Source organism: Seriola aureovittata, chromosome 3 (genome assembly GCF_021018895.1).
Source record: "Seriola aureovittata isolate HTS-2021-v1 ecotype China chromosome 3, ASM2101889v1, whole genome shotgun sequence".
In the NCBI taxonomy this organism is placed as follows: domain Eukaryota; kingdom Metazoa; phylum Chordata; class Actinopteri; order Carangiformes; family Carangidae; genus Seriola; species Seriola aureovittata.
The window spans coordinates 29,462,273-29,486,676 of record NC_079366.1 but is presented as its reverse complement, the minus strand read 5'-3'; the positions used below and the strand labels follow the sequence as shown (position 1 = coordinate 29,486,676).

The following is a 24,404-nucleotide window of genomic DNA, read 5'->3' as shown; positions in this document are numbered from 1 at the left end:
ACCTACTGGGCGTGTGGACACAACACATAGATCAAACTAATGTAGTCTGAACATATATGTATTTACTTTATTTGGGCCTATTTTTTCAGTATTTGTATTAGTATTAGTATTTGTCAGTATTTGTATTAGTATTAGTATTTGTATCTTGGATGGTTTGTTATAATGTTTTCATTTAATTTAAGTATTTGGTATATAGGTTTTTTCATGTGTGGAAAATAACAGCTGTAATTCCTTTAGCAATTAGATTTTGGTTTGTCAATTTTAAAGACTGGTGAACGGATAAAAAAAAAAATAGTGTTGCTACTTGTGATTTAACATTTTTAAAAAAGTATTTCAAAGCATTTTAAAGCCATTGCTAATGAGTACAACAGTACAACAAAATTTTTATTTTATTTGAAATTTTTTATTTTTTATTGAATTGATAAATTTGTGGGAGGAAACCGGAGCACTCAGAGACTTGGATGACTGAGAATCTTAACAGACATATTCTCAAAATGTGGACGTATTACCAAAGTACTTCTACTTTTTAACCCAATTCCATGGTTTGGCATAATGCACACATTTCTTCCACCCTTTACGTTTTTTGGTCTTCTTCTCCCCGGAAGATTCAGGCTGGAGGTCTTCAACAGTAATGTTTTCCTCCTCTGAGGTGGTTGGGAAAGTCGGCGTTGGGCGAGCCCCTTTCTCATCGTCTGCAGTTATGCAGCTCATTTTGAGTTCTTCTGTCTGAGCAACTAAGGCCTCGTTCTCCCCTTCCAAGGTGTCAAGTTCAGGCACAACTGAAGCTTGCTGCTCGTCCTGCTCCCTCTGGTTCTGCTCTTTTTCCCGCTCAGAGTCCCTGAGCTGCCTCTCAGCACCCAGAAGCTGCAATTTAAGTTGATCAACTTCTTGTTGCAGTTCATCCATTTGCTCTCTACTGACCTTTTTTGCTGCCCTCTCAGCCTTGTTCTCTTCAGTGATATCACCGAGATCTTTTTTAAGACTCTGTACCTCTTTCAGCAAAGTGTCCCTTTCCTTCTCTAGGGCATTGATTGTAATAAAATTCTTGATGGTAAGAGTTTCTTTCTCACTCTCCATCTCTGCTAGAAGGGCCTTCTCTCTTTCGGTGGCCCTCTGCTGCTCCCTGACAAGCAAGTCTTTTTGTTCATGAAGCTGCAGTTTAAGCTGTTCGACTTCTTGTTGCAGTTCATCCCTTTGCTCTCTACTGATGTTTTCTGCAGCCCTTTCAGCCTCGTGCTCTTCAGTGATATCACTGAGATCCATTTTTAGACTCTGTACCTCTTTCAGTAAAGAGTCCCTCTCCCTCTCCACAGCCAGGGTTTTAATGAAATTCTTGTTGGTAAGACTTTCTTTCTCACTCTTCATCTCTGCACGAAGGCCCTTCTCCCTCTTGGCGGCCCCCTGCTTCTCCCTGACACGCAAGTCTTTTTCCTTCTGGAGCAGCTGGGAGAGTTCGTTAATTTTTTCCTGCATGTCGCACTTAGCTGCCATCTTATCTAAGACCAAGAGTTCTTCAAGTAATTACACTTGTCTTTCAGAGTGTTGATCTCAGTTTGGCTTTTGTATGTTCATATGTGGTGAAGTCACTCAGTGTGTCGCCTCGTTTGTCTGAAACTCATATGTGTGTGATTCCTTGACTCAGAGGTGATTCTGAGAACCAGACTGGGAGGTTACTGTGATGTCACAGCCTGAGAATGGTGTCAATTTTTAGTAATTTACTAAAAAATCCTTTGAAGTTTTGATGTCACTGTTGTGACATCATCACAGATATCATCAGTCACCCTGTGTTAGGTGTTCTTTGAAGTTGTGATGTCACAGTTGTGACATCATCACAGATGCCATCAGTCACCCTGGCGCTGCATTCTGGATTTTCTCGACAACTGCTCATCTGAAAAACTTCAGTCGACACTGAGCTTCATCAGGTCCTTAGCAACACATCCACCAAGCTTGAAGTTGATCGTGTGAGCGGTTGTCGAGACAATGAAAGGGCAGACATTCATTAAGTTATTCACATTAGCATGAAAAAGTCCAGTGTCCTATTATCTCTGGTTTGAAGTGACATATTGAGTAAATGTCGGCAAAGTGAAATTGACAATGTACATGTGATACAACATTACAACAAAAAATGTCACTCAATTGAGTTACTTGCAAATAATTACTTGTTCAGAAGTCATATATAAAAAGTAAGTAAGTTGACTATTGATACCGAGACAACTGATTGTCAAACCTTTTCCTGTCGAGGACCCTAAAGTGATATGTAACAAGACGAGGATCCCCATTTGATGTTCTCTACTCACTAGCTAGTAGTTAGCACTAGCTAGTAGCTAGCTAGCTAGTAGCTAGCTAGCTAGTAGTTAGCACTAGCTAGTGAGTGAAGACACTAGTAACAGCTAACTATAGGAGTAACGGCTAACGCTATGCAGTGATGACTGTAAAAGTTCAGTTACATTTTTTAGCCGATGTTTTGAATATTTAACTCACTTTCCACAGTTAGTTGATTATCTTCTCATTTGAGACAGAAATTCATGTTATATTGAATTAACAATGTGTATGTGTGAAAAAATAAATCTTAAATCTAAATATTTAATTTAGATCTAAATGTTAAATTTAAATTTCACACATTTATATGGATTTAACATTTACACTGATATTTAATATTTAGATTATAACTTATGTATAAATAATGATATAATAATAATAATGTATAATAACTTGCACCCAATGAAAGCACTCACAAAACACAAATGTTGACTGTATCTTAATGTTTTATTCTTAATGGTTTGATAAAAGCAGAAGTAAGAAAATGTGATACTAATTTGGTTCAAACAACCTTTTAAAAGACAATGAGCAAACAAACAAGTCTTTACAAACCCTACATAAACCACTGTTGTTTATATGTTTGTATTTTTCTGATTCTCTTGATGCTGTAAAATCCAAGTATAAATAACGAAGCTCAGATTCATGGTGTGTTTTTGTTGTTGTTGACTGTGCTGTACAGTGCACATGAATAATTTCCATCTTCTTGACGTCTTGTTCTGTGAAGGGAAGAATAAACTATTCACTCTGAAAGTTTTTAACCTCATGTGTATTTTCTTGTTAAATAAGAGTAGTGATGAAAATGTTGATGTGAGAGGAGCTGCTCACCCTGGTGCACTGCTGGCATTGTTAAATCTGACAGCAGAGTATTCAACCCCATCCTCCTCCTCCTCCTCCTCCTCTTCCTCTGTTTCTCTCTGGGGATGAACTCTGACGTTGGAGTAGACAACATCTCCCTGGTTCTGTGAGAAGCAGATGCTGGCGTAGTGAAGGTCATCCTGCTGTCCTGCTGCTTGTCTCTGTGCTGCAGATGACGGGGTGTCACACACTGGACCCACGTTCAGCTGACGGGACAAACAGAACTCAATTATAACAAGACTTTTATTGTGCTGTTGCACAAAATGACCGTACAGTAAAATACTTGCTGGATGGGATCAGGGGAGTTTGTTCTTCAGTTCTTATTCTTTACTTCAACAAGTACTGAGAGTTTCTGGAAACAGTTCTCACACTTAACAAAAAGCTTTCTGTTGTAATTCCTACTGGCCACCAGCAGAGGTCGATAATATTCACAGATTGATTAATATTGATCTTTTGCGCTGGAAAACTTGAACTCTTCTTTCTCACCTGTGCTCTGTTGTCAGGTCTCTCTCCACACTTACACTGCTGTGTGAAGGAGTTCTCTCTTCTAGACAGGAGGAAAAGCAATCGAGTGAATTAACTAATACATTTAGAAGCATTAGTGAACATAATCATGGTGACACAGAATTACTCACCTGATCCACAGGAAGACAGCGAGGAGGATGAGAGCCAGGAGAACAGCAGTGATTGATCCAGCAGCTGCTGATTTCCATGCACCTGGATAATCAGAATGAAATACTGACGACTGAGGAGGGAATTACAGGATGTTTGAGGAAACATGAGCTTAATACACAGATCCACAATCTCCAAAAGGTGCTGAGGTCAGGGTTAGTTGTGTGTGTCTGCCACCGTCTGTAATAGTACAAAATAATGCAAAATAAAAAGCTGTAGTAAACAGGTGTGTGTAGATGAATGTGTGTAACTCACCTGCTACAACAGTCAGATTTAAGGTGGAGTTACGACGTCCTCTTGTGTTCTGGGTTTCACAGTAATAATTCCCACTGTGTTCAGGTCTGAGGTCAGTGATGGTGAAGATCTGTCCTGAAGCTTTTGGTGAGTCTTCATTCTCCTTGTACCAGGTGTAATTAGCTGCTGGGTTAGCATCACTGCTACAGGTCAGAGTCACTGAACTGCCCTCCACTATCTCACCAGAGGGACTCACTGACACAGAGAGAAGCTTTGGAGCATCTGGTGAAAATTATGGACAGAAATACAACTAATGGATTCTGTGTGCAGACCTGATTTAATCAAAGTAAATCACTATGTATTCTCTTGTTTTTGTAATCGCTATATAAATAAACTTCATCACTATTATGTGAAAAGGAAGTAACTTCAAAATTTCTAAAGCTGAATTTTAAATCATCAGCTGGACTGTTGCTTCTTTTTAACATGTTATAAGATGAAACTCATATTTCAACATCCACTGCTTTTACTTTTAAATACAGAGTGTCCAAAGTTATTTGCTCATGTTTTCTACTCACACTGGACATCTAAGAATAGAGACGTAGAGTTGATCTGTCCATGTTTATTCTCAGACTTGCAGTAGTAGTTCCCTCTGTCCTCAGAGCTGATGGAGGAGAAATGATAAACTCCTTCTGGTCCTTGAAGCAGTTTTAGGTTCTCCTTGTACCAGGTGTAATTAGCTGCTGGGTTAGCATCACTGCTACAGGTCAGAGTCACTGAACTGCCCTCCACTATCTCACCAGAGGGACTCACTGACAGAGTGGAGGTCTGAGGACCATCTGGAAGAGATGTATTTACATAGATCTTTGTGAATCCACGTAAGTTGCAGCATCTGAAACTTTAGAGGAGGTCCTGTGATGAATTCTGTGACAGCGAACAACTGAAGCACTGCCGACGTCGTTTTCCAACCACAGAAGTTTAGAGGGACTCATGTAAAACCATTAATTAAAAGTTTAAATGGTTGCTGTAATACTGTGGCAGAAATCACCCCATGTTCATGCTGTGTTATTTTATAAAATGCTTTGTAAAAGGAAAAACAATAAAATAAAATTAAAAAAACTAGGGCTTGGAAAGACAATATCACTATTAATAATCCAATATTAGTGTCTATGATAAAGTGGCCAATGTATCACAAAGAATAATAAAGCTGGAGTTCAAGGCAGTAAAAAAAAAAAAAGATAAATAAAAGTTTAAACGGAAATAAAACTCGTATTTCTTTGCTTAATAACACTATTGCCAATATCATCATTTCACTGTTTTTGGAGGGAAAACAGAGCATTATTAGACTGATATGATCTTTTACTGGATTCATCCCATATTAAGATGGCAGATAAAAACAAGCGGCAAAATCAGGTGCGAATTCACACTATATCTGGTGTTGTATTGAGTTGTGATGTTTATGTTTTGACTTGAACCAGAAATCACGACCACGCCCCCTCAGAAGACCGGAAGTGTGTCCCGTTTTATACCATTGGCGCTGCCTGTAATGCGTTATCTTCTGTATAGAGTATCTTTGTTCTAAATCCCCCCCAAAAAGTACAAACTTTCTACTAAAGCTGAATTAAAAGGGAAACCAGACTGAAAAAGCAAGAAAAACACTCAGCAACCAGAAATACACGACGAAGAAATCCAGCAACTGCGAAGCCACTCACCAGCTAACGTTAGCAACATGGCTAGCAAACAAGCAGGCGCAGAGCTAATGCCCCATGAAGGGACCGCTGATGTGGAGCGGCTTCTGCGGGAGCTGAGGAGCTTTTTCACCAGGAAAACAAGGAGCCACTCGAGGACATTAAGGGAGAAACGGTGAAGACAAACACCAGACTGGACGAGGCCGAGCAGAGGATCGTGAAAGCCGAGGAGAGAATCCGAAACGCAGGAGACATCCGAGCAGAAACACTGAAGCTACGAGTCAAACTAGAAGAAAAGCAGGTTCAATCTGCAAAACATTTATTTTGTAAAGTCATTTGTTGCTTTAAATAAACACTTTTTACTCACATTTCACATTAAGTGAGACATGTTCAGATGTCGTCTTCCCCAGCTCATTCTCAGCTGTGCAGTAATACTCTCCAGAGTCGGAGGACTGGACGGAGGTGAAAACAAGCTGCGGTTCTCCACTGAGCAGTAACTGGTTCTCTTTGTACCAGGTGTATTTAGCTGCTGGGTTAGCATCGATGCTACAGGTGAGACTCACTGAACTGTCCTTCATTACGTCACCAGAGGGATTCATCAACACTGACACCTTCGGAGCATCTGCAGGATATAAACACACATTAACATGAGACTGTTATGATTGAATATATTCTGACCATCTTTCACACCTGTGTGTTAAAATCACTGGGCTGAACCTAGTGATTTATTTCTGGAGAAAGACACGCCCTCTTTATTGTTATTACTTTCCCCAATTATTATTATTATCATTACTTTTCTACCTTTATATCATCATATAATCAACTACACACTTTATATCTTCATAAATCTTCTGTCTCTGGAATCACTGTGTTATTTTCCACCCAGGTCACACACACGTGACAGAGTCTGATTTGAGAAGTGGAAGTGGAGCCCCATGAGGTCCAATGATCCGCTGTGGTTACCTAAATTAAATCATGCACAATAACCACCAACACATCAAAACACAGTGTGTGCATCCCTGAAGAGTTGAAGCCACACTGAGGGGAAAAAATCAGGAAACTTGAGATTAAAGTCATAAAACAAAAACATAATTTTACAAGAATAAAGTCTTAATATTATGAAAATAAAAATTTAATTTAAGCTCTAATTTTAGGTTGTGTGTTGTTTTAGAGGGGAAATATCAGAAGCTTTAAAATGAGGAACGTGGAGCATCATGTGAAGTTCAGCTTTAGGTTTCACAGCATCATCATCTTCAGGATATCGAAGAGATTGTGAAGAAACTCAGTTTATTTTATTGTCAGACAAACAGCAGCTGCCACTGACTTTCATAATATTTCTCACAATAATGTTTTTCTCTCTCAAAATTTTACATTTTTAATTCCCATAAAATTACGACTTTATTCTCAAAGTTCCAGATCTTTTTCTTCCTCAATGTTCTCCATCGTAGAACACATGTCCTTTGTCATGAAGCTGATGTTTTGAGTGTATTTACATGAATATTTACTTTATCTTTGCTGCCGTTGCTATTGCACTGATCAGCAGGTTGAAGGTAGCAGGAACATCTTATGTGAAAATCAATATGAAATCATTTCAGTGTGTCGTTGTGACATAGTGGAGTGAACTCACACACTGCAGGGGAGCGGTAACCCTCATAAGCACAGGAATAACTGTCCTCAGGATCTACGTGTCCTCTAAAAGATGGAGACGTCTCTCCCTGAATTTCTTTTTCACTCTTGTACCAGACAAAGGCAGAACGAGCAGAGAGAAGACAGCTGCTGGAACAAATCAGTGTTGGACCGGTAGAAGTCCAGATCACCTGCACCTGCACATCTGGATCTGTGGACGAGAAGCAGATATGTCACATAAAATGAACTGTCAATAACACAGAGTTGGAGGAACAACTTCTCCCCCCTCTGGCCAGTGGATGTAAGTGCAACCCATCATGCAAAATCAGCCACTTCCCCATGTACACTTCACTCTCTTACAATGTGCTCATGCTCCACATTTACTTCTTATTTAATACAGTCCCTGATGTTAGACTTCACTTTTATCTTACCATGCAAATAACAAAATGAACATCATTAAGAAAGAATAATCTCATGATGAATACATTTCAGCGACATAATGAGTTTGTGTTGATCTGTACCTGTGACAGTCAGAGTTGTACCACGTAAGCTGCTCTCCCATTCAAACCATTGTGTTTTGAATTTGAAGCGATACTCAGCTGAATCTCTCTCTGTCAGGTCAGTGATTCTCAGAGTGGAGCGTCTCTGTGCTTCAAGGACCTGAACACGACCTGAGTACTGGGAGTCTTCAGGAAGGTCCACAAGTCGTGTGTAATACCCCTGCTGATCATTACTGAACCAGAATTTAGATTTGATAGATTCATAATTGTTGTAAGTGCAAGAAATGTCGACTGAAGAGCCTTTAAAGGCACAGATGCTTCTGTCAGTGTAAGTCACTCTGTTGCATGAAGAACCATGGACACCTGGAAAATGAAATATTTTTGATCATCACTATTCAGTTTCATTCACAGTTGGTTGTATTGCTGTGGACACAGTGACCCGTGTAGAAGAAACATGAAATCATGGTGTATAAGATAAAAAGTCAAACGAGTGCTAATGTTACTGGAAGACTGTGGATTAAACTCACACACTGAAGGAGAGGGGAAATCCTCGTGTCCTTTTACAGCACAGGCATAACTGTTTTCACCATAAAAGTAGTCTGTAAAAGAACGTGCATCTTTCCACATATTCTTTCCACTCTTGTACCAGATGTAGGACTGATGATCAGGTAGAGGACAACTGCTGTGACACGTGAGACGTGACAATGTACAAACATAAGTTTTGCATCTTTCTGATTCGCTCATCTTCACCTGTAAACCTGGATTTATAAAGAAACAGACATAATTTTAGACAGAACTGTCAACAGATAAATGATAATAGATTTACAAAGATTCAGGGTTTAACTAATGTAGTTTCCAACAGATATGTTACCTGTGACAGACAAAGTGACTCCAGGTTCACCTGTATATTTCCCTCCTGGTTGGTTTGTAATGAACCTGAACTTGTACTCAGCTGAGTCGCTCTCTCTCAGGTCTGTGATTCTCAGAGTGCAGTCGTTCTCACCACAGTGATACTGAACACGACCTGAATACTCTGAGTCTGCTCTCAGATCCACAGGTTCATTATCACTGAATCTAGTGAACCAGAATGTTTCTTCAACTGCCATATCAGCATCATTTAACCTGGATGGGGATCTGTAGCTGCAGTGTATTTCCACTGTTGATCCTTTAGAGGCACAGATGTGAGTGTGAGGGTAAGTCACTCCCCAGTCCCTCTGACCCTGTATCACTGTAACACAGAGCACAGCAGAAACCACAATCAGATTCACAACAACAGAGAGAAACTTTATGGAGGTTCTTCAACATGGAAACCTGCTACATGACTAAAATACATTTGTAAAACTACTTGGCTCCAACACTTCTCACTGTGAGTTTAAGACAAAGATGTCTGTCATGTTGTTATATATTGTTATATATATGTTACTGAGGTAAAGTCATGTTTTTCTCCTATGGTCTCTTCCTTTTTATTCACTTTTAAACTCACGATGTTAATAATGTTTCTGGCTTCTTGATGTAGTTGCTGTATTAAGCCACAGTGAACACAGACATGGAGAAGTCCAAACAGAAAACCATTGGACCTGTGAATCTTAATGCAGCTGTAATGAACAGTGTGAGAGGAAGAAATGATTATTATTAGAGCGTGTGAAACTTGCTTGTTTAGTTTCCTCTCTGTTCACGCTGTGGTCAGGTTGGTGTTTAGTATGTATGTATATCCACGTGGTTGCTACTGTATGTGATAGTAGATCAGGAAGAGCAGGTCACTGTTGACCATACAGGGAGTGGAAACATCACACTGACATCAACAAGTAACAAAATTAACTGACAACGTTTGGTTATTTTGAGCCTTGGTAGATGTGATCTTGTTCTCTTAAACAGAATGTACAGACATTTGTAGATTAACTCTTCAGTTACTGAATCCTTCAGATGAACCACTTACAGCTCCATTTATACAGTTAATTCAAACAGCACAACTCTTACTGTGCAATAACACTCACCACTAACATGTTTAGGTAAAAGATACTGAGAGATGCTGCATGTGTGAAAACCCTGAACAGATCTAAGGACTTTGGTTTAACAGCACAATAAAAAAACAGCTAAACAAGTGATGATAGAGAAAAATCACATTAGAAAAACAACATTAACTGCACATTTATTTATTCATCCTGTTTCAGCTTGTTCTCAGTAAGTTTACTGAACGTCCTACAGAGTAAATGTAGATGTACAGTACCTGGTACAGTGAGGAGGAGGACGACAAATCCACTTGATGCTGCTGTTAAACTCATAGCTGCTCCTCTCATCTCTCTGTGTGACTCCAGAGACAATCAAACAATCAGCTGGTGAACAATGAATGAAAGAAATATCAATCTTATCAAAGAACCGAGTCTCATCTTACAAAAGAGGAAGGTGATGTTCCTCTGTGCAGAGGACAGAAGTCAAGCTGTTAAAAGAAGACGATTCCTTCCTCTTAACATTATGAATATTCATGAAGTCAGTACAAGTCTGAGCTACAGTCATTTAGTCGTCTTACAAACTACTGCGGAAGTCCTGAGAGGCAAATGAGAACTTAAGAACAGATGAAAAAAAAAGGTTTTCAAAGATAATCTTTCTAAAATTAATTAATTCTTTTTTCATCTGTGAAAACAGGTGAAAGAAAAAAGTCAATGAATTTTAATATTGTATTTGATGTTAAACAGTCAAAGTTTGTAAATATATAATCATTGTGTGTAAGACACATCTTCTGGATGCGCTGGGACGCGTCTCCAGTGATGTTCCTGGGGTCATCGGGTGTTTCGGGTCTTTCAGCATCAGACACCTTCGCCCAGGTGACCCAGCCGGGGTTGATCAAGCCCCGACTTGTGTCCCAGCAGCAACCGTCCACGGATCAGCCCTCTTAATCCAAAGCCAGCTGGTGGCTTTCTCTGCGGCTTCTCTCACAGATCGAATGGCCCTCCTCTTTGCCTCTCCTGTAACGCCCAGTTGGTTGAGGACTTTGCAGAGTGAGCGTCCTGCAAACCCTCTACAGCCTCTATGGGCTCACAGTGCGTCTTCCAGCCTCTGTCCCGGCACTTCTCCACCAGCTCCTGGTACTTTGCACGTTTCTTCTCATTTGCTTCTTCCAAACGCTCTTCCCAGGACACTGTGACTTCCAGCATGATCAGTTGTTTTGTCGCCTCAGAAGTGATGCTCATGTCTGGCCGGAGTGATGTCACCACGATGTGCTGCGGAAACTTGTCTGCCCAGGTCAACATGCAGCTGCCAGTCAGGGGCCGTAGAGAGGAGGCCCGTCCTGGTTGTTGGCTGTGGACGGGGTTTCTCTCCAGCTTTCACAAAGGAGATCTTCTTTAGGGCATGATGGTACTTGCTGATCGGCCTGAGCACCTGGTCGTGGCGCCAGCAGTAGCGACCTTCCCCAAGGGCCTTTGGGCAGCTACTGAGGAGGTGCTCTAGGGATCCTCTTCCAGAGCAGAGAGGACAGGAGGGCGTCTCACTCTTGCCCCAGACGTGTAGGTTTGCTGGGCTGGGTAGGGCATCATAGACAGCTTGCACAAGGAACCGGACGTGATGGAAGTCTTCCTGCACCATGTTAGACCAGGTAATCCTGCGCTGCAGTACACTCTCCCACCTCGTCCACGCTCCCTGCTGCCTGAGCCCCACCGTCCTGCTCACCCGCTCGTCCTCCACGCCTGCTCTGACCTCTTCCTGGATAAGATGGCGTCTCTCCTTCACCTGGGCCTTGAAAACCTGCATCTTTGGGAAGTATTCAAAGCCCGCTCTGCCAGTTGCTGTGCTGCCCACCAGCGCTTTTTGCCTTAGGCGTGACTCTGCCACCTCCACTGCTTTCTCTGCCTCCATTTCCACCCTGTCCTCACCTCAATAAAGGCTGATGACACTTTCTCATCCCTGGTTGGTTATTCTGCTGCTGTTAAACTCATAGCTGCTCCTCTCATCTCTCTGTGACTCCAGAGACAATAAAACACATCAGCTGGTGAACAATGAATGAAAGAAATATCAGTCTTATCAAAAACATGTATTACATAAGAAAAACTAATGTTCCTCCGTGCGTAGTGCAGCAAACAGAAGATGGAAGTCAAGCTGTTAAAAGAAGATGGATTCCTTCCTCTTTACATTCTTAATATTCATGAAGTTAGTACAAGTCTGAGCTACAATCGTTTCGTCATCTTACAAATTACAGTCCTGAGAGGCAACTGACTTAAGAACATCTGTGAAAACAGGGGAAAGAAAATGTTTTGGAGGTGAAAAGAAATCTTCGGTCAGAATCTTGACAGAAAAACTTGAGGTTTTTGACAGTTCAACTATTGAAACTTACAACTGACAATTGGTCAAACCTTTTCATGTCAAAGATCCTCAAATTGATACGAACCACGTCGTGGACCACATCTGATTTGTTTTTCACTCATTAACAAGTGTTGATATGCAACAAGCCGAGGTTTCCCAGTTGATGTTTTTCACTCATTAGCTGCTTCTAGCTAGTAGGCTAACGGCTAACTTCAGTGTAGCTAACACTAAGGGCAGATCCGTCACATTTATCCATTTTACAATTCCATATTTTTAAAGACTTCTCAGTAGATTTTTCAGACCATGTTTGACATCTGATTACAAATCGCTAGAGGTTTATTATACAAATAAATGATTTTAATATCCAACCGCTAACTTCTGTGCTCTGAGCTCCGAGCGTGATCTTCGGTTAATAATGGCCTCCGGCCTCCAGGGGGCCTCCAAACTCCCACCAACTGTGGCGTCGGTTTATTTACTTTTCTTTTTTATGACCAAATCTCATAAATTAATTAAGTATGTGTGTGTTGAAATACGAACCAATGAATGCAGAATTACTTCATTTGTAAATAAAAATGTTATGATCGGTTTGCTGGCTGTGTCTGTGTCATGATGACGACGAGTGAGGTCAGAGGTCAGGGGTCAAGCGGTGACCGCGGGAGTTTAGCGGTAAAGCCGGCTACTGATGAAAGAGCTTCTTTAAACATGAAAATCAAACGTTGGAGCAACAAAGAGAAAATAAGAAAAGCATTCTGAGAAACTGAAGATCTGAAAAAACAAACCATCTATCTCGACGTTTCAAACCTCGGCTACTCGGCACACTAGCATTAGCATAGCGCCTGGAGAGCACGATGCTAACGTTGCAGAGGAAGAGGAGAGTAACGCGACAGTCACTGACGTTAGTTCAGCTGAGCATCAGAGCGACAGCCATGAGACACACACCTGTTCATCTGCACCACCCTCATCTCCACCTGAGCAGGGTGAGCAGGTTACCAGTTTAGCAGCACCACAACTTATTACTCCTACAGGGCCTCTGTGTTCTTAGTCCAGGCCTGGACGTATCAGACCCAAGACTGATTGTGTCTTTAAAGTGAATATCATGCCATGAAAAGTGATGATACTCCATCAACTAACACAACACAAATGTTGATTGTACTTTAATCATATTTTATCATTACAATAATCATACATTATCCAGTGTAACACGCTGTTATATTTATGTGACAATATGACAAGCAGAGTCTTCTTCCTATGCTTTAACTGAAGTAAAGTTTCAGACATATTTTTTTGCAGCAAACATACATGGTTTGATAAAAGCAGGAGTCAGTGAGTAAATATGAATTTTCTTTGTAATTTGGTTCAAACAACCTTTTAAAACAATGAGCAAACAAACAAGTCTTTACAAACCCTACATAAACCACTGTTGTTTATATGTTTGTATTTTTCTGATTCTCTTGATGCTGTAAAATCCAAGTATAAATAACAAAGCTCAGATTCATGGTGTGTTTTTGTTGTTGTTGACTGTGCTGTACAGTGCACATGAATCATTTCCATCTTCTTGACGTCTTGTTTAAAATAAAACAACAGACCAATTTAAATGTATCCCTCTTTGTTCAGAGCTCTTCAACTATTAAACCAAAAATTAAATAATTAAATAAATGAAATGAAATTGTCCACCCTTCAGTCAACTATTTTCATTCTTTATGTCCTCCTTGGATTCAGTTCAATCAAGACAAGTCAAGGGGCCCCCTTTTTCCTTTTCTGTATTTTGCTTAATCTTATCTGTAATCCCGATGGAGATCTGGGTCGTCCAGCGTCTTGGCTCTGACAGTCCCTCACGCGACAGCCGTTGATAAGCCTCACGCGACAGCCGTTGATAAGCTGGACTCCTCTTCTCAGAAAATCGATCATTAAGAACCAACCTGCACACCGTACAAGTCAACTTCAGTTAACGTCAAATTCTCTGTTTAGTATGCAGATTAATATCAAGATCTTACGGTTATTTTCGAACACATTTCTCCGATTGTTTTTTTTCCTCCACCGTCATAAAGTGACATGAGCTAACATGGATTTTTAAGCTAGCACTGAAAGATAACACACTCACCGGAGAATTGTCATCAAAAACACGTCTAATAGCGATCTTCCTTCATCCTCTGGTAATCAATAATATCCTGGAACACGGCAAGTCTCTTCTGGACAACTTTAACACTGGTTTCAACAAGTATAAACAACTTTTCCTCTCTTTTTCTCTCAATGCTCGCTCCTACATCCTGGACTCCGTTCGTTTCCCCCCCTTCTTTCTCTTGAGCGTCGCTACTGACAACAGCTCATTCTGCACGCGCTTACCGCCACCCTCCGGACTTTTAGCCAAACTACAACAATAACTAGCAAAAAAATGAATAAAGTAAATTTGACTGAATATGTGTTAAATGTAGGTAAATGAGGATTACATATGAATCAATGTGTATACAGAAAATAAATGAAGATTTAACTGTAACTTTCTCATGCCACTATAAACTATAAACAAGTGGAGTTAAAGAGTAGAGTTTAGAGTCTTAAATTTATGGGGGTTACATGTGAGAAGCAGATGCTGGCGTAGTGAAGGTCATCCTGCTGTCCTGCTGCTTGTCTCTGTGCTGCAGATGACGGGGTGTCACACACTGGACCCACGTTCAGCTGACGGGGCAAACAGAACTCAATTATAACAAGACTTTTATTGTGCTGTTGTTGCACAAAATGACCGTACAGTAAAATACTTGCTGGATGGGATCAGGGGAGTTTGTTCTTCAGTTCTTATTCTTTACTTCAACAGGTACTGAGAGTTTCTGGAAACAGTTGTCACGCTTAACAAAAAGCTATCTGTTGTAATTCCTACTGGCCACCAGCAGAGGTCGATAATATTCACAGGGTCCTTTAATGTTCATCAAATTAGCTGGTGAACCCTGAAAGATTTACATACGTCTACAATTTAGATTTTGTTTAGCTGAGTCTGAACAAAAGTATTAAAAGCATTTCTTATCCGCTCACCTCTGATCTCCTTCCCTCCTCCTTTCTTCACTTTCGTTACGTTTCCTCACTTTCTCTTTCACTCCTCACTTTCTTCTCTCTTTTCCTCTCCTCAAATCCAGACTTCTGCTTCCTCTTCTGTCCTCTCCTCCTGGTTCCTCATCATGTTTGTTATCCTCTCTCCTCTTAACATCTGCTTTTCACTCCTTTCCCACTCCCATCATCATCTTCCCTCCTCTTCCTGTTTCCTCTTCTGCTTCACTCTGGGGATGGACTCTGACAGGTTTTCTCCTGTCCTTTCTCCTTCTTCGCTCTCTCTCTCTCTCTCTCTCATATCACCGCCCCCCCTGCCTCCACTTCCACCTCCACCTCCTCCTCACGTTATTGATTCAAATAACTGTTCAGTATTTCTTATGCACAGTCTGACACGTTTTCACAGACGCAGAGTCGCTCGGAGCAGAGATGAGTCTAACAGCAGTGGCCAGTGGATTTGTTGTCTTTGTTCTCTCAGGTACTGTACAATTACATTTACATTTACATCTCTGGGTATTCAGCACACTTACTTTATTTCAGGTTGAAGCTAAATTTATTGAGGAATCACTGAGATCATCAGTAGATTTGAGACGAACCTGCAGTTCCTGCAACAAAATTGACATAAAATAGATTATACTCGAGTAGAAAATGTTATTTGTCTTTAACTTTAATTTTATCAGTGGAAGAAAACCAAGAGTTTCCTTTCTGTGCAGTTGATTGGGCTGAATGTAAATCTCCACCAGCAGGAAAGAACAACAGATGAAACAAGAAAAAATAAGATGTTAGCGGTGAAAACAAAAGGTCAAATGTTGGTCATAAATAACAACAACAGCAAAGATCCATTGAACCATTGCAGCCACTCATGTTGTTTCTCACTTTCAACATTTCATTATCATCATACATGTGCACTAAACTTTACAAACCCAGTTAACATGTGATGTGATGTCCTGACCTTTCTCTTTAGTTTCACGCTCCTCACTTGACCACAGACAGGAAACTAGTCAGACACGTAGCGCCCCACTCTTCTAATAATTTATATTCTGGTTCCTTACTCTCTTTTTTATAAGTGCACTGAAGCTGGTGATTGTCCAGCTGCTAGAAATATCTCAGATTTCCTTCTGCGAAGCGACTCGACCGACGACTCGAATTAGTCTCCACTCGTTAACATGCATTAAGAGCATCTGTTAGTGTGAGAAGACAAGTTGAAACCACTAATAGGAAAGTGTAGAAGTTTGAAGTAGACAAAATAACATAATGGATATTTTATATTTGATATGATATTGTCATTTTGCATTTTGCATGCTTTGAGAGCCGAGGTGACTGCATGGTTACAGAGCGTGAACCGCAGCATCCGTTGTTCGAGTCTGACCTTTGATGCGCGTTCACACCCCCCCACCCATGTTTCCTTTCTGTCTCTTTATTGTTAACTGTCCAACAGAAGCAAAAATGCCAAAAAATGATCTTACAAAAAAAAAAAAACAGCTAAAATGCATGGATAAGCATTTGAAATATTCTGGGATGCCCCCTGGACCCAGTGGAGGTAGTGGGCGACGGGAGGATGACGACTAAGCTGTCATCCCTGCTGGAGAACATCTCCCGCCCCGTGCAGGACGCTGACAGCACTGAGCAGCTCCCTCAGCGACAGGCTGCTGCAGGAGTGTGTGCAGGAGCGATACCGCAGGTCGTTACTTCCTGCTGCTGTCAGAACAAACACTGCACTCAGTGGACCGCACACACCCAAGACTGACAATTCACCATGTTTAAATATCTAATTGTCATTTTGATATTGTCATTTTGCAGTTTTTCTTTCTTTGTACCGTCACTTTGCTGTAATATTGCACATTTCCCCACAATGGGACTGAAAGCAAATATCTGATGTTATAAATAGTGAACACAGGGAGCTGGGGAGCTGAGGTGACTGCATGGTTACAGAGCGTGAACCGCAGCATCCGTTGTTCGAGTCTGACCTTTGATGCTAACTTTGTTGCGTGTGCCCACCCCCCACCCACTCGTGTTTCCTTTCTGTCTCTTTACTGTTAACTGTTCAACAGAAGCAAAAATGCCTAAGAAGTTATCTTAAAAACACATATTGTTGTCTTCTGGCCCAGTATACGCTCGGTTCCACGGCCCGAAACTGGCCCATATAAGGCGGATTGTCAGATGCTACTTCGTCCGTTTTCAGAAACACCCCCCCCCTCATATATTCGAGCCTGTTGTCTGATGTTGTTATAGATCTGTAGGTCTCTGCTGTGCTCTGTGTTTCAGTGGTACAGGGTCAGAGGGACCGGGGAGTGTTTTACCCTCATACTCACATCTGTGCCTCTAAAGGATCAACAGTGGAAATACACTGCAGCTACAGATCCCCATCCACCATAAATGATGCTGATACTACATTTGTGAAAACCTTCTGGTTCACTAGATTCAGTGATAATGAACCTGTGGATCTGAGAGCAGACTCAGAGTATTCAGGTCGTGTTCAGTATCACTGTGGTGAGAACGACTGCACTCTGAGAATCACAGACCTGAGAGAGAGCGACTCAGCTGATTACAAGTTCAGGTTCATTACAAACCAACCAGGAGGGAAATATACAGGTGAACCTGGAGTCACTTTGTCAGTCACAGGTAACATATCTGTTGGAAACTACATTAGTTAAACCCTGAATCTTTGTAAATCTGTTATCATTTATCTGTTGACAGTTCTGTCTAAAATTATGTGTGTTTCTTTATAAATCCAGGTTTACAGGTGAAGATGAGCGAATCAGAAAGATGCAAAACTTATGCCTGTACATGGTCACGTCTCACGTGTCACAGCAGTTGTCCTCTACCTGATCATCCGTCCTACATCTGGTACGAGAGTGGAAAGAATATGGGGAAAGATGCACGTTCTTTTAAAACCTACTTTTATGGTGAAAACAGTTATGCCTGTGCTGTAAAAGGACACGAGGATTTCCCCTCTCCTTCAGTGTGTGAGTTTAATCCACAGTCATCCAGTAACATTAGCACTCGTTTGAATTTTTATCTTATACACCATGATTTCATGTTTCTTCTACACGGGTCACTGTGTCCACAGCAATTCAACCAACTGTGAATGAAACTGAATAGTGATGATCAAAAATATTTCATTTTCCAGGTGTCCATGGTTCTTCATGCAACAGAGTGACTTACACTGACAGAAGCATCTGTGCCTTTAAAGGCTCTTCAGTCGACATTTCTTGCACTTACAACAATTATGAATCTATCAAATCTAAATTCTGGTTCAGTAATGATCAGCAGGGGTATTACACACGACATGTGGACCTTCGTAAAGACTCCCAGTACTCAGGTCGTGTTCAGGTCCTTGAAGCAGAGAGAGGACGCTCCACTCTGAGAATCACTGACCTGACAGAGAGAGATTCAGCTGAGTATCGCTTCAAATTCAAAACACAAAGGTTTGAATGGGGGAGCAGCTTACGTGGTACAACTCTGACTGTCACAGGTACAGATCAACACAAACTCATTATGTCGCTGAAATGTATTCATCATGAGATTATTCTTTCTTAATGATGTTCATTTTGTTATTTGCATGGTAAGATAAAAGTGAAGTCTAACATCAGGGACTGTATTAAATAAGAAGTAAATGTGGAGCATGAGCACATTGTAAGAGAGTGAAGTGTACATGGGGAAGTGGCTGATTTTGCATGATGGGTTGCACTTACATCCACTGGCCAGAGGGGGGAGAAGTTGTTCCTCTAACTCTGTGTGACAGTTCATTTTATGTGACATATCTGCTTCTTGTCCACAGATCCAGATGTGCAGGTGCAGGTGATCTGGACTTCTACCGGTCCAACACTGATTTGTTCCAGCAGCTGTCTTCTCTCTGCTCGTTCTTCCTTTGTCTGGTACAAGAGTGAAAAAGAAATTCAGGGAGAGACATCTCCATCTTTTAGAGGACACGTAGATCCTGAGGACAGTTATTCCTGTGCTTATGAGGGTTACCGCTCCCCTGCAGTGTGTGAGTTCACTCCACTATGTCACGACGACACACTGAAATGATTTCATATTGATTTTCACATAAGATGTTCCTGCTACCTTCAACCTGCTGATCAGTGCAATAGCAACGGCAGCAAAGATAAAGTAAATATTCATGTAAATACACTCAAAACATCAGCTTCATGACAAAGGACATGTGTTCTACGATGGAGAACATTGAGGAAGAAAAAGATCTGGAACTTTGAGAATAAAGTCGTAATTTTATGGGAATTAAAAATTAAAATTATTATTGACCTTGACAAAACATTATAGTGAGAAATATTATGAAAGTCAGTGGCAGCTGCTGTTTGTCTGACAATAAAATAGACTGAGTTTCTTCACAATCTCTTCAATATCCTGAAGATGATGATGATGCTGTGAAACCTAAAGCTGAACTTCACATGATGCTCCACGTTCCTCATTTTAAAGCTTCTGATATTTCCCCTCTAAAACAACACACAACCTAAAATTAGAGCTTCTTGTAAAATAAAATTTTTATTTTCATAATATTAAGACTTTATTCTTGTAAAATTATGTTTTTGTTTTATGGCTTTAATCTCAAGTTTCCTGATTTTTCCCCTCAGTGTGGCTTCAACTCTTCAGGGATGCACACACTGTGTTTTGATGTGTTGGTGGTTATTGTGCATGATTTAATTTAGGTAACCACAGCGGATCATTGGACCTCATGGGGCTCCACTTCCACTTCTCAAATCAGACTCTGTCACGTGTGTGTGACCTGGGTGGAAAATAACACAGTGATTCCAGAGACAGAAGATTTATGAAGATATAAAGTGTGTAGTTGATTATATGATGATATAAAGGTAGAAAAGTAATGATAATAATAATAATTGGGGAAAGTAATAACAATAAAGAGGGCGTGTCTTTCTCCAGAAATAAATCACTAGGTTCAGCCCAGTGATTTTAACACACAGGTGTGAAAGATGGTCAGAATATATTCAATCATAACAGTCTCATGTTAATGTGTGTTTATATCCTGCAGATGCTCCGAAGGTGTCAGTGTTGATGAATCCCTCTGGTGACGTAATGAAGGACAGTTCAGTGAGTCTCACCTGTAGCATCGATGCTAACCCAGCAGCTAAATACACCTGGTACAAAGAGAACCAGTTACTGCTCAGTGGAGAACCGCAGCTTGTTTTCACCTCCGTCCAGTCCTCCAACTCTGGAGAGTATTACTGCACAGCTGAGAATGAGCTGGGGAAGACGACATCTGAACATGTCTCACTTAATGTGAAATGTGAGTAAAAAGTGTTTATTTAAAGCAACAAATGACTTTACAAAATAAATGTTTTGCAGATTGAACCTGCTTTTCTTCTAGTTTGACTCGTAGCTTCAGTGTTTCTGCTCGGATGTCTCCTGCGTTTCGGATTCTCTCTTCGGCTTTCACGATCCTCTGCTCGGCCTCGTCCAGTCTGGTGTTTGTCTTCACCGTTTGTCCCTTAATGTCCTCGAGTGGCTCCTTGTTTTCCTGGTGAAAAAGCTCCTCAGCTCCCGCAGAAGCCGCTCCACATCAGCGGTCCCTTCATGGGGCATTAGCTCTGCGCCTGCTTGTTTGCTAGCCATGTTGCTAACGTTAGCTGGTGAGTGGCTTCGCAGTTGCTGGATTTCTTCGTCGTGTATTTCCGGTTGCTGTGTGTTTTTCTTGCTTTTTCAGTCTGGTTTCCCTTTTAATTCAGCTTTAGTAGAAAGTTTGGACTTTTTTTGGGGGGGGATTTAGAACAAAGATACTGTATACAGAAGATAACACATTACAGGCAGCGCCAATGGTATAAAACGGGACACACTTCCGGTCTTCTGAGGGGGCGTGGTCGTGATTTCTGGTTCAAGTCAAAACATAAACATCACAACTCAATACAACACCAGATATAGTGTGAATTCGCACCTGATTTTGCCGCTTGTTTTTATCTGCCATCTTAATATGGGATGAATCCAGTAAAAGATCATATCAGTCTAATAATGCTCTGTTTTCCCTCCAAAAACAGTGAAATGATGATAATAGCAATAGTGTTATTAAGCAAAGAAATACGAGTTTTATTTCCGTTTAAACTTTTATTTATCTTTTTTTTTTTTTTTTACTGCCTTGAACTCCAGCTTTATTATTTTTTGTGATACATTGGCCACTTTATCATAGACACTAATATTGGATTATTAATAGTGATATTGTCTTTCCAAGCCCTAGTTCTTTTTTTTTTTAATTTAAAATTTAATTGTTTTTCCTTTTACAAAGCATTTTATAAAATAACACAGCATGAACATGGGGTGATTTCTGCCACAGTATTACAGCAACCGTTTAAACTTTTAATTAATGGTTTCACATGAGTCCCTCTAAACTTCTGTGGTTGGAAAACGACGTCGGCAGTGCTTCAGTTGTTCGCTGTCACAGTATTCATCACAGGACCTCCTCTAAAGTTTCAGATGCTGCAACTGACGTGGATTCACAAAGATCTATGTAAATACATCTCTTCCAGATGGTCCTCAGACCTCCACTCTGTCAGTGAGTCCCTCTGGTGAGATAGTGGAGGGCAGTTCAGTGACTCTGACCTGTAGCAGTGATGCTAACCCAGCAGCTAATTACACCTGGTACAAGGAGAATGAAGACTCACCAAAAGCTTCAGGACAGATCTTCACCATCACTGACCTCAGACCTGAACACAGTGGGAATTATTACTGTGAAGCCCAGAACACAAGAGGACGTCGTAACTCCACCTTAAATCTGACTGTTGTAGCAGGTGAGTTACACACATTCATCTACACACACCTGTTTACTGCAGCTTTTATTTTGCATTATTTTGTACTATTACAGACGGTGGCAGACACACACAACTAACCCTGACCTCAACACCTCTTGGAGATTGTGGAGCTGTGTATTAAGCTCATGTGTACTCAAACATCCTGTAATTCCCTCCTCAGTCGTCAGTATTTCCTTCTGATTATCCAGGTGCATGGAAATCAGCAGCTGCTGGATCAATCACTGCTGTTCTCCTGGCTCTCATCCTCCTCGCTGTCTTCCTGTGGATCAGGTGAGTAATTCTGTGTCACCATGATTATGTTCACTAATGCTTCTTAATGTATTAGTTAATTCACTCGATTGCTTTTCCTCCTGTCTAGAAGAGAGAACTCCTTCACACAGCAGTGTAAGTGTGGAGAGAGACCTGACAACAGAGAACAGGTGAGAAAGAAGAGTTCAAGTTTTCCAGTGCAAAAGATCAATATTAATCAATCTGTGAATATTATCGACCTCTGCTGGTGGCCAGTAGGAATTACAACAGAAAGCTTTATGTTAAGTGTGAGAACTGTTTCCAGAAACTCTCAGTACCTGTTGAAGTAAAGAATAAGAACTGAAGAACAAACTCCCCTGATCCCATCCAGCAAGTATTTTACTGTACGGTCATTTTGTGCAACAGCACAATAAAAGTCTTGTTATAATTGAGTTCTGTTTGTCCCGTCAGCTGAACGTGGGTCCAGTGTATGACACCCCGTCATCTGCAGCACAGAGACAAGCAGCAGGACAGCAGGATGACCTTCACTACGCCAGCATCTGCTTCTCACAGAACCAGGGAGATGTTGTCTACTCCAAAGTCAGAGTTCATCCCCAGAGAGAAACAGAGGAAGAGGAGGAGGAGGATGGGGTTGAATACTCTGCTGTCAGATTTAACAATGCCAGCAGTGCACCAGGGTGAGCAGCTCCTCTCACATCAACATTTTCATCACTACACTTATTTAACAAGAAAATACACATGAGGTTAAAAACTGTCAGAGTGAATGGTTTATTCTTCCCTTCACAGAACAAGACGTCAAGAAGATGGAAATGATTCATGTGCACTGTACAGCACAGTCAACAAAAACAAAAACACACCATGAATCTGAGCTTTGTTATTTATACTTGGATTTTACAGCATCAAGAGAATCAGAAAAATACAAACATATAAACAACAGTGGTTTATGTAGGGTTTGTAAAGACTTGTTTGTTTGCTCATTGTTTTTTAAAAGTTTGTTTGAACCAAATTACAAAGAAATGTCATATTTTCTCACTGACTCCTGCTTTTATCAAACCATGTATGTTTGCTGCAAAAATATGTCTGAAACTTTACTTCAGTTAAAGCTTAGGAAGAAAACTCTGCTTGTCATATTGTCACATAAATATAACAGCGTGTTACACTGGATAATGTATGATTATTGTAAGGATAAAATATGATTAAAGTACAGTCAACATTTGTGTTGTGTACCCCCCCCCCCCCCCCCCCCCAACTCTCCTCATACTCACTATGCAAGGTTTTGAATTATAGGTTCAGCAGAGGCTACCGTCTATTGGAAACATATACAGGATTTACACTGACAGGTTACAGCCTATGATCACAACCTGGAGGACAATAATAATATATATTACAAGATATGACACAATACATGATGGTAACAATACTTTCCTGGGCCAGCAGCAACAGTATTAATGTATTAGCCTACAATGTGTAGCTGAACGGCATAAGAATGCACATACTGCTCCACCTCCACCAACACAGTTCAATGATTAGTTCAAAGGTTGTTACTTCCTCCTTGTTCTCAGTTCATGTTTAATTCTTGCAATGTTTGAAAACAGGTAGAAAGTATTAAGTTGTGGTGCTGCTAAACTGGTAACCTGCTCACCCTGCTCAGGTGGAGATGAGGGTGGTGCAGATGAACAGGTGTGTGTCTCATGGCTGTCGCTCTGATGCTCAGCTGAACTAACGTCAGTGACTGTCGCGTTACTCTCCTCTTCCTCTGTAACGTTAGCATCGTGCTCTCCAGGCGCTATGCTAATGCTAGTGTGCCGAGTAGCCGAGGTTTGAAACGTCGAGATAGATGGTTTGTTTGTCAGAACTTCAGTTTCTCAGAATGCTTTTCTTTTTTCTCTTTGTTGTTCCAACTTTTGATTTTCATGATGTTTGAAGAAGTTCTTTCAGCACGAATCGACTTTGCCGCTAAACTCCCACGGTCACCTGACCTGACCTCTGACGTCACTCGTCATCATCATGACACAGACACAGCCGACAAACCGATCATAACATTTCTATTTGCAAATGAAGTAATTCTGCATTCATTGGTTCGTATTTCAACACACACACCCACTTAATTAATTTATGTGATTTGATCATAAAAAATGAAAATAAAATAAACCGAC

At 40.8% G+C, this 24,404-nt stretch overlaps 3 protein-coding genes across 3 annotated transcripts; 1 reads left to right on the top strand and 2 right to left on the bottom strand.

Moving 5' to 3' along the window:
• Nucleotides 1–441: 441 nt before the first annotated feature.
• On the bottom strand, nt 442–1,638 carry LOC130166783 (trichohyalin-like). The gene has a single exon (XM_056372535.1). It carries the CDS (start codon nt 1,489–1,491, stop codon nt 520–522), a length of 972 nt encoding a protein of 323 aa, XP_056228510.1. The 5' UTR covers nt 1,492–1,638; the 3' UTR covers nt 442–519.
• A 1,109-nt stretch (nt 1,639–2,747) lies between these two features.
• On the bottom strand, nt 2,748–8,472 carry LOC130164851 (B-cell receptor CD22-like). Its single transcript, XM_056369842.1, has 10 exons — nt 8,419–8,472; nt 7,913–8,254; nt 7,393–7,602; nt 6,133–6,387; nt 4,656–4,916; nt 4,102–4,362; nt 3,810–3,891; nt 3,661–3,721; nt 3,145–3,380; nt 2,748–3,035 (listed from the first exon to the last, which is right to left on the bottom strand). The coding sequence occupies exons 4-10, from the start codon at nt 6,362–6,364 to the stop codon at nt 2,960–2,962; spliced, it is 1,209 nt and encodes a 402-aa protein (XP_056225817.1). The 5' UTR covers nt 6,365–6,387; nt 7,393–7,602; nt 7,913–8,254; nt 8,419–8,472; the 3' UTR covers nt 2,748–2,959.
• Nucleotides 8,473–15,576: 7,104 nt separating this feature from the next.
• Nucleotides 15,577–23,474, top strand: LOC130165573 (sialoadhesin-like). The gene is made up of 11 exons (XM_056370947.1): nt 15,577–15,701; nt 17,489–17,845; nt 17,959–18,189; nt 18,354–18,698; nt 19,005–19,214; nt 20,232–20,486; nt 21,718–21,978; nt 22,188–22,269; nt 22,358–22,418; nt 22,699–22,925; nt 23,035–23,474. Exons 1-11 carry the CDS (start codon nt 15,653–15,655, stop codon nt 23,108–23,110), a joined length of 2,154 nt encoding a protein of 717 aa, XP_056226922.1. The 5' UTR covers nt 15,577–15,652; the 3' UTR covers nt 23,111–23,474.
• Nucleotides 23,475–24,404: the final 930 nt, after the last annotated feature.

Coding starts and splice junctions, on each gene's coding strand:
- LOC130166783 (XM_056372535.1), bottom strand. CDS start 1,491: ATGGCAGCTAAGTGCGACATGCAGGAAAAAATTAACGAACTCTCCCAG.
- LOC130164851 (XM_056369842.1), bottom strand. CDS start 6,364: ATGAATCCCTCTGGTGACGTAATGAAGGACAGTTCAGTGAGTCTCACC. Junction 4,917..6,132: donor TGTCTCACTTAATGTGAAAT/GTGAGTAAAAAG, acceptor CATCTCTTCCAG/ATGGTCCTCAGACCTCCACT. Junction 3,722..3,809: donor GCTGTCTTCCTGTGGATCAG/GTGAGTAATTCT, acceptor CCTCCTGTCTAG/AAGAGAGAACTCCTTCACAC.
- LOC130165573 (XM_056370947.1), top strand. CDS start 15,653: ATGAGTCTAACAGCAGTGGCCAGTGGATTTGTTGTCTTTGTTCTCTCA. Junction 17,846..17,958: donor AGTCACTTTGTCAGTCACAG/GTAACATATCTG, acceptor TTATAAATCCAG/GTTTACAGGTGAAGATGAGC. Junction 22,270..22,357: donor GCTGTCTTCCTGTGGATCAG/GTGAGTAATTCT, acceptor CCTCCTGTCTAG/AAGAGAGAACTCCTTCACAC.